General features: G+C 36.6%; 1 protein-coding gene across 11 annotated transcripts; it reads right to left on the bottom strand.

The window, feature by feature from the left end:
- Positions 1-815: 815 nt before the first annotated feature.
- LOC113033517 (probable isoprenylcysteine alpha-carbonyl methylesterase ICME) lies at positions 816-6,381 on the bottom strand. 11 transcript variants are annotated; one of them, XM_026187390.1, is made up of 10 exons: positions 5,841-6,381; positions 5,683-5,729; positions 3,879-3,904; positions 3,626-3,775; positions 3,376-3,496; positions 3,040-3,243; positions 2,723-2,806; positions 1,917-2,058; positions 1,263-1,425; positions 816-1,138 (listed from the first exon to the last, which is right to left on the bottom strand). In XM_026187390.1, coding segments are annotated over exons 3-10 (1,101 nt in total). In that variant the 5' UTR covers positions 3,881-3,904; positions 5,683-5,729; positions 5,841-6,381; the 3' UTR covers positions 816-903. The 11 variants fall into 11 exon arrangements, with proteins under 11 accessions (XP_026043175.1, XP_026043174.1, XP_026043179.1 ...); XM_026187389.1 differs by lacking the exon at positions 5,683-5,729 and adding an exon at positions 4,528-4,836; XM_026187394.1 differs by lacking the exon at positions 5,683-5,729 and adding an exon at positions 4,528-4,839 and having other exon boundaries at positions 6,268-6,381.
- Positions 6,382-9,249: the final 2,868 nt, after the last annotated feature.

The following is a 9,249-nucleotide window of genomic DNA, read 5'->3' as shown; positions in this document are numbered from 1 at the left end:
AGGGAATCTGGTGTACTAATATAGTGTGTTTAAATGCCAGTTATTACTTTTTCCCCCATGTATAATAATATTTGGTTGACAGAAGAATCCCAGAGAACACCTGGACTTCCCTTATGGCACAGTATTTGGGAACAGCTAGTCTAAATCATTTCTTTGTTTGACTAGCTCACAAGACTCAGCTTAACATAACACTAGGCAGACACACTTAAACATCATAAACTATTGAGGGAAATTATGGCTATTTGGTATTCCAAGCATGAGTCCATAGAAAAAAAAAACTTTGAATGTTGTAAAATGTGCAGTTTAGCACACATCATCTCTGTGTTTTCTTTCCCGGTTTTTACTCAGTGAGATTCAAATGTTTGTAAGGCTGTTAAGCATGAATGTAACAAGTGCTTGTTACTGTCCTTACATGTAAATACACACATAATATACATCTAGCATTCAATCTTTGTAAATAAGATTTAGAACTTTTACATTTTAAGGCAATCAAGTTTGGGTTTTTTAGTCTGCATTGAAGATCTTAAAACATTTATGATGTTTTTGGTTGCAAGTGAAGCAATAATAATAAGTAATGACATGTTAACACAAGATAACATTTGAATGTAATATTTAATTCAATAATAGGTATTTTGTAACTGGATTTGAATATTGTGTGTAGCTTCCTAATAAACCCTACTGTTCTATAATTGATTTCACTTTGTGATTACTTATTTGACAGCACTATAAAGAGCATCTCTCCAAAATAATTAAAGTACTGTTAAAAATATCATATTAGTTTTATAAAATCAGAGCTTCAGAGAATCAAGTCAAACTCATAATTAAATGGTTGATTTTAATTTACAGTACAGTACAATTCAGCACATACTGGAGCTGTGTGAATACTTTTCTAATCACATGCAGTCAGCAGGTACCCAGAAATTTTCTAAACTCTTCTTTGATGTATCTGTAGATTGGACGGTAGAGGCGTCTGTTTAACACCATGAGATCAACAGCAGTCTCAGTGTGGGCGACTCCATGAAGAACATTCAATGACATCTTAACAGAGCGCAAAGTGAGAAGCTCAGAGAATCTTATGGTAGATTCAGCAGGAACCATAATGTCATTGGTCCCATGGAGCAAAGCGAATGGAGGCAATCTGTCAGAATAAAAAGGACTGTAGTAAATAAATGTCTGTAGTGTGTTTGTGTTTCCAATAAAGAATTGATGTATTAGATTTCAGAACTGGTGTTAAACCCATTTTTTTATCCTTTTCCACTTACCTGTTGACTTTGTCCTGGCTGAGCTTCTTTAGTAAGTGTGTTGGTGAGTAGTATGGAAGGTTTTCCACACCATTCATCGCTTTGTGCATGGGGGACACTCGTTCAACTCCTCGTTTCTGTTCATGCTCATAATGGTCCACGATGTTGTAGACGCCGCTCAGACCTGTCCGGTGGATATAAAACAATTAGTCTACCTTATTAAGAATAACAGGAAAGAAAAAGGTCATTTTTTGATTAAGTTGTTAATTTTCATATTTTTTAAAAGTGAAAATATGAAGTACTTATAATAAAATAGTAATATGAGTAAATGTGTCTGTAGCTTAGGAGACAGAACAGGTCATCTGCTAATCAGATAGTTGGTGGTTTGATCCCTGGTTGGCTCAGTCTGCACAAATATCTCTGATGCGTTCATCACAGTGTGAATATTAGATAAAAAAGCACTTAGACATAGAAAAATAATGTTTGTGGGAGTGCTTGAATGAGGCAAGTTACACAAAGTCTTTGAGTGCTCAGGTAGACTATAATACAATCTGGTAATATACAAAGAGTGAGACAAACATCACAATATTGAAATGTGTATATATTGAATCACTGTAGGGGAAGACCATTATGGAAAACAAATACTAATATTAAATGATGAACTTCATTTCTTACCAATAATTCCTCTTATCGAGAGCAAGACTTCCTGCTGCTTGCCTGGCTCTATGGAAAGCTCCTCTCTTGTATCAACAAGAAACAGTGTGGTGAGTGTACACAAATGTGCACCTGCTGAATGCCCAATTAATACAATGTTATCCTATAAAAAAAAAAATACAACACAGAACAGCATGCTGTACGTGATTATACATTTTTACCTACTGAAGATTAAGTTAATGCACAGATACACAATGATTTTATTTTTAAAAAGGCTCTGACGAAGATAAAGTACAAGCATGATTAGTCTGTATACAGGGGCTCAAAACTTAGCACTGCTTTAATTCTAGACCGACACAGCTGAGCAGCAGTGTTTTAGAGTTTTTCCCTGGGCAGTGAGGAAGTTGGTAAATATCAGAATATCAGGAGTCCTTGCATGCCTAGCTCTGTGCCTAGCACAGAGGTAACTGGTTCATTATTAATTTTTATAAAGAATCCTTAACCTCCTAAGACCCGAACTCTTCCACGACATGCATTTTTAATTTTTCTTTGATATTTGGGCATATTGGGGCCCAATGAATGTAAAAACAAAGAATTACCAGATTTTTTTTTTTTACCTTATTTTTGTTTTTAAGAAAAATAAGAGCCGCATATGAGGATATTCATTTAAAATCTTGATAGAACAGTAGCAGTATAATGTCCTCGTAAGTGGATATCAGGCGCTTGTAGAGCAAAATTAAGTATTTTGGTCTAAATAACCCAAAATGTGATGTCCACATATGTGGACGCCAGGTCCTAGGAGGTTAAATAATACTAAGCTGTCTTACTTTGTCAAAGTTGAATTTCTCTCCATTCTGGTGGGCCCAAATCAAGCAGTCAGTGATATCTTGGACCATCCCTAAAACATTCCCCTGACAATCACAGTCAACCAAGAGTCAGTTTAGAAACAACTTTATTATTTAAAATGAAAGTTGATCTTTGTCCTGTAAATTTACATTTTTGGTTTACCTAATTTAAATTCAATATGTATTTTATCAACTAACACACATATGCGATAAAATATTATCATTCATAAGTTGTGATTCAAGGATGTTATGACTCATAACATCCTTGTGATTACTGTGTGTTGTTTAAAATCTCTCACCTTTGGATATGTGCAGTAATCAGGACAAATTACAGTTGCTTTCAGTTCTTCAGCCATCCGACTCCCCAGTAAACAGTAAGTGGACCTTTCTCCTGTGCCCCATGCACCTCCGTAGACAAATACTACCGCCGGTGATGGCAGCTTCCTTACATTTGGAGGGTGGTATAAGTCCAGCTTGTTGCCTCTGCGGCCAAACGTGATGCCCTGTCAAGCGTCCACACAAACAAACTGATTATTCACACGTTCTTCAGCACTAACTCAACTGATAACGTCATTGATTGTAAATAATAATCAAGAAAACAGGTAGATTTTCTCAGTGAGTTATCCTTAACCTACCTTTTCATAATACTTTAGATTCCTCTCATCGTTATACCATGACTTCAGCTGAAAGTAAACTTTCCAATACTGCAGGTATTTGAGAAGATCCAGTGTAGTGAGGGTCAGACGATATATTCGCCTGATGAAGAGGCCAAAAGCGTAAATGAAAATTACAAACATACTGCTCAATGAGTGGGCCAATAAAACAAAAACATCAAACAAAACAAAAGACAATAAAGGAACATGTCTAAAGTATTTTAAAAGTTACCTTGGATTAAGAGCTTCTATGTACTTCTTATACCCAGGCTTGTCAGGCCAACCATAAATCCACTGACAGGCTAAACAGATGGAGTAGAGCAGGCCCACCAACATGACACCCACAGTCACAGACAGTGACATGTAATATTTTATATCAGACCTTTAAAAGCAACATATATTATGTTAAGATTCATTAAAAGTACACTTAGTTTGTGATCTTCAAGAGGATATACTTAACTTTTGCATTATACTTAGGATCTTACATTCTTTATGGCTTTATCTTTCCTACCTGCAAACATAAAAAATATAAATTATAAGTAACAAAACATAAGTAATAGAAAACAGTATAAATTGTTTTCAGAGAAATGATGGCACAAAGTTACGATTGCAGTTTTCAGAAGTGTGTCATATTAAAGCTCATTTTGTAAAGACTTTTAGTTGTAACTACTTAATTTAATAATGTTTTACTTAAGCCGTAATTATTAACAATATTAGGTCTTTTTCTGTTAACCCAGGCTTTCTGCTTTAGTCTCATTTCACATGCACATAAAAACGAGTTATTTGATGCTTCATTCACCCTCCTTCTGTGCACAAAGGATCAAACTAAGCATCAGAGGCAAAAAGGCTTGAGTGCATGATGAGTGGAGTGGACATTCAAAGAAAAATCCACATAAATGACAGGACCAAAATTTTGACACCAGAAAACTGCATCGTGATGTGATGATGATGATGACATTTTTCACTACATCTTTCACAGGGTTTTAATTAATGTTGTGGCTCATGAAGTGAGCCACAACATTAAAACTGGGCATCAGAATGAAGAAGAAAAGTGATTTAAGTGACTTTGAATGCGGCTTGGTTATTGGTGCCAGAAGGACTGGTCTGAGAAGTTCAAAAACTCCGGGGACTCACTGGGATTTACTGGGATTTTTCCACACAACAATCTCTCGGGTTTCTCTGGAGTTTGCAGAGAATATTTTTCCATCTGTTCGTCCATCCATCCTCTTCTGCTTAGTCAGGGTCAAGTTGTGGGGACAGTAGCCTAAGCAGAGAGCACAAACTTCCCCCTCCCCAGCCACCTTCTTCAGCTTATCCGGAGAAACGCTGAGTTGTTCCCAGGCCAGCCGAGAGATGTGTCTCAACCATGTTCTGGGTATACTATACACCCTTGGAATGCTTCAAGGCAGACTGAAAGTCTTGAGTTTCTCTGGGTGAAAATGTCTACTTGATGTCAGAGGTCAAAGAAGAATGGACAGACTGCTTTGAGTTGATAGGAAGACAACAGTAATTCAAATAGCCACTCATTATAGCCAAGGTATGCAGAAGAGCACAGCAGGTTGAAACTTGAAGCAGATGAGCTACAGCAGCAGCAGACCACATAAGTTAAGAACAGGAAACTGAAGCTACATTTCACATAGGCCCACCGAAATACCCCAAAACAAAATCTGATGCTAAAAGAAGGTTTATTCAGTTACTAAATAGGTCAGTTTGTTGAGTTATGATATTTTTTGAGTAGAAGTCTGTTTAGTTTACCTCTTTTATAGGCCTACATAGTTCTTAAAATAGCTTATTTCTATTATTGTGTATTTTTGAAATAACCTCTTATCTTTTCTGGGATATAATAAAAAAAAAACATAATTTAAAGATTATATCTGTGCTTGGACGTTCTTGGCTGCTTGGTCCATTTGAAGGCAAATTTGAAGGCACTTATTAAAGTTGGCTGATGTGTATATTTGTATTTAATGGCTTAGGACTTTCAGAACATTAGTACATGGCTTTTTACATAATTCACAAACACAAAACCATTTACTTATGAATAGCTTTCATAAAGAATTGGAATAGCTTAGTGATGGTTGTCCTTAAAATTGTACCACAGCACTCTCTAGTGGGGTTTTATAGGACGTACCATTATTCAGAAAGGCGCTTTCACTCGAGAATAATTTTAAAAATCATATGAGCACTTAATAACTCTTGATAATAAACTGATAAACGCGATCTGTATATCAAATAGTTCTGGTATGGAATTTAATATAAGTTTTCTGTCACGTATTTTCGCAGTTCTCCTACCGTTGGACGTTTTGTTGCCAAAGTACGTTTGTCTTCTCTGTCACGACCTCGTTGGGCGAATGAGTAGAGGTGGAGGACAAATGCAAACAAAAACTAAATATATATCTCTCTCTCTATATATATATAAAAAAAGAAGAAGAGCAGTGACGAGAACCCACCTGCACTTAATAATGTCACTGCGGATGACTGAAGCACATGTCAACGTTCATACTGTGTTGTTTCATGCAGGTCAAGTAAACGAGAACCACAGAAGAAAAACAAACAACTTCAATGCAAAAGTTGAAATTCCATTTCTTGTCCCAGCTTACCCGAAGTGTAAATCAATTCACGACAATTCAAAAGGCTCGCAACACGGCAACAGATTTTAGAAAGGGTAATGTAAGCGAACCTTAAACGCACTTCGACCCATTAGACCTGACATGAGTTTGATTTATGGCGCTTATCTGTGGTCTTCATGCAAGACAACTCGATAGTACAACACCATAATGTTCGTAGTTCCCCTGTAGGTTTAACAGCCCAATCATATCATATCAGCAGATTATGGAAATGGGAAAAGTGTTACAATTCATATTTACATTTACAGACCTGCCCCACGTTTCTGCCCCGTTTTCACGCAGGGTGTTCCACGTTAACTGGTTTTTGGTGGTTAGATTTATTTACAGACTCCACTCCCCGTGCTCCAGATGTTGCATCCGCAGATTCGTCATTTTCACTGAGCGGTCAGCTCTGTCTGTCTGCCAGTGCGTCATTCAGTTTGACAAGATTAAAGACTTAGGCATTAAATAAAAATAAAAAAGGTCCCCATCTCCTGCCCAAATGGATCAATATTATCTTCAGACAACAATTAAATTATTTTAATATAAAAAACAAAAGGCATTATAGTTTTTGCATGTTCCTACCATTATTTTAATCTTATTTTGACTTTTTGTTTCTTTACTTAGTTTTAGTCTTTATTACTTATTATTTTATTTCTAACAAATACCAGAGGCAAGATAAATGAGCATAGATATTACAGTTTAAGCAGAATTTTAGAAAGCAGTTGGCTCACAGGCGTTTAGACACCCAAAGCCTCACTTGAAATATCAATAAAACCCTAATCTTGCAGTTTGTGAAAACAAATTTTTCCAAATGAACAAATATCAAAACTGAGGATACGCCATCTTTATTTTAATTTACTTTATTTTAGTTAGTTTCTTAAGTTCTCAAAATGATTTCAGTTATATTTTTTCCGAAGGTCTATTTTTTAATTTTTACTTTAGGTCACTAAAATGTTGTTGTTTTTTCACATCACACATCATAACATTGAAATGTATTCATTTCCAGTGCTGTTTGGGGTGTGAGAACAGCCACTTTTAAATGGTTGGTTCCTCCCTAAAAGGCTGTTGGAAATTCATTAAGGGTGTTTCATTTCAAATTTTAATGTATTTTCTTCCATCTGCAGCTCCAACCATTCCAAACTGCTGGAGCTGGCTTTGGTTTGGTAATGTTTGGCTAATTTATCCAGTTTTTTATTCATTCATCAACTTTCATTCTTCATTTCTGTGTGAATCAATGCTGATTCACGTAAACGACTGGCAAATGTTTACTATGAAGAGTATATGTATACTTTATAAATAAAATTAAATTGAAATTAAATTGAATGAATATATTTGACAATTAGAAAAAAAAAATCTGTGGTCTTTCTTCAAAACTGATACAGCTTTTAATGATCCTAAATGTGTCCTTTGTTTGTTGGACAAAATACTAAATCCCAAAATAAAGTAGTGAGAGCAGAAGTATAATTATCTTGCAGGTGCCATTTAATAACCATACAATAACTCATAATAAAGATCAGAGGTATTTGTGGTAACTTTCCTACATTAATCGGCCACTGTCCATAAGTAATTTATCAGTACATAAAATATGAGCACTGGCAGTGTATGGCCACTAGAGGGGGGTAGAATTATGTCACTTGCAACAAAACATTTTCAGTCAAATCTGTTCAGAGACTGAAGCTAGAAGACGATAGTGAGTTAAGATGGAAAGATAAAAGGAAGTATCATCATTAGTGGTTTAAAGCTTTAAGGACTACACAAATCAGGGATATTCTAGCCAAAGTACCGGGCAAAACACTGAACCCTGCCGTACTCTCTGATCCGTTAGAGAGGAAGTAATTAGACGTGGGGGGGGAGTACTTGTATAAAAGTGCTTTGTCAGAAATGTTCGGTGCTAATGTAATATGTTTGTGGTAAATTATCCCTACAAATGCAACTATTTATTACACCTCTGTGTTGTATTAATGTCCATCTAGCATCAGAGACATTCTCTATAAATTAAGGGGTTTTGCTGGCCCTGACCATGGAAAACCTTCGCTTCAGCACTGCCAATTCAAGGAAAGCAGAGCTACTGTCCAACCTGAGGGTTATTGTTATAGTTGGCCACACAGAGCGGAGCCTCAAGCCTTGAGTTGGTGTGTGGTTCTTCCTCCGTCTGCCACAATGTGGGGAGTCCCAGGTGCTTTTTGTAAAGCTGCAGTGGAAATGAAGCCACTTAGTGAATGAGAGCCATTCAGCTGCACTGAGCGCACAGTCAGCCCATTCTGAATGCTGTGGTAACTATTCACAGCATTTGTCACTTACAGTTTAACACTATCATCAATTGAATTATGTCATGTAGAGTGATATAAACATATTAACACCTGACATTCATTCCTGATTCTGTGTGGGTGTAAGCTGAATACATTAGCTTTTGTTTTGTCATTAAGTCCATTAAAATTATTGGTCTTTTATTATTAGTAGAATGACATACCAGGTAGCCAAATACAGGAACCCGGGGGGATCTATTTGAACTAAAATAGGATTTACAATTATTATTCTGGAAAATGCTCATGATAGTAGAACTATATATAGTCCATTACCACAACTGATTTAGAATTCAGGCCCCTCTTCTATGGAACCACCTTCCAGTTTGGATTCAGGAGACAGACACTCTAGAGACTCTACTTTTAAGATTAGGCTTAAAACGTTCCTTTTTGCTAAAGCATATAGTTAGAGCTGGATCAGGTGACCCTGAATCCTCCCTTAGTTATGCTGCAATAGGTGTAGATTGGTGGGGGATTTCCACGCTGCATCAAGTAGTTCCTTTTCAGTCACCTTTCTCACTCAACATTAATAGACCTCTCTGCATTAAGTCACACTTGTTGTTAATTTCTGGCTCTTGTCCACAGCATGTCGCAGCAGATGGCCCCTCCTCGCTGAGCCTGGTTCTGCTGGAGGTTTCTTCCTGTTGAAAGGGAGTTTTTCCTTCCCACTGTCGCCAAAGTGCTTGCTCATAGGGGGTCATTTGATTGTTGGGTTTTTCTCTGTATCTATTATTGTAGGGTCTACCTTACCTTACAATGCACCTTGAGGCAAGAAATTTGATATGTTACAGTTTTATTCATATCTACCAGGAATATACTATGTAACCTGGAAAGTTTTTTTTTTTTCAGATTACACTTCAGATGAAGCCATCTTTGTGAGCTACGCTCTACTAGCCCAAAACTTACCTCCATTCACACAATCTGAAAACAGTCTTGCTGCCTCTGGT

This window comes from Astatotilapia calliptera, chromosome 12, assembly GCF_900246225.1.
Source record: "Astatotilapia calliptera chromosome 12, fAstCal1.2, whole genome shotgun sequence".
In the NCBI taxonomy this organism is placed as follows: domain Eukaryota; kingdom Metazoa; phylum Chordata; class Actinopteri; order Cichliformes; family Cichlidae; genus Astatotilapia; species Astatotilapia calliptera.
This window is presented reverse-complemented; position numbering and strand designations above follow the sequence as displayed.

Bases quoted from the DNA above. Each gene is read 5' to 3' on its own strand.
- LOC113033517 (XM_026187390.1), bottom strand. The intron at 2,807-3,039 runs GTGAGAGATTTT...TGTGATTGTCAG, and splicing joins ATTACTGCACATATCCAAAG to GGGAATGTTTTAGGGATGGT. The intron at 1,426-1,916 runs GTAAGAAATGAA...TCCACCGGACAG, and splicing joins CTCGATAAGAGGAATTATTG to GTCTGAGCGGCGTCTACAAC.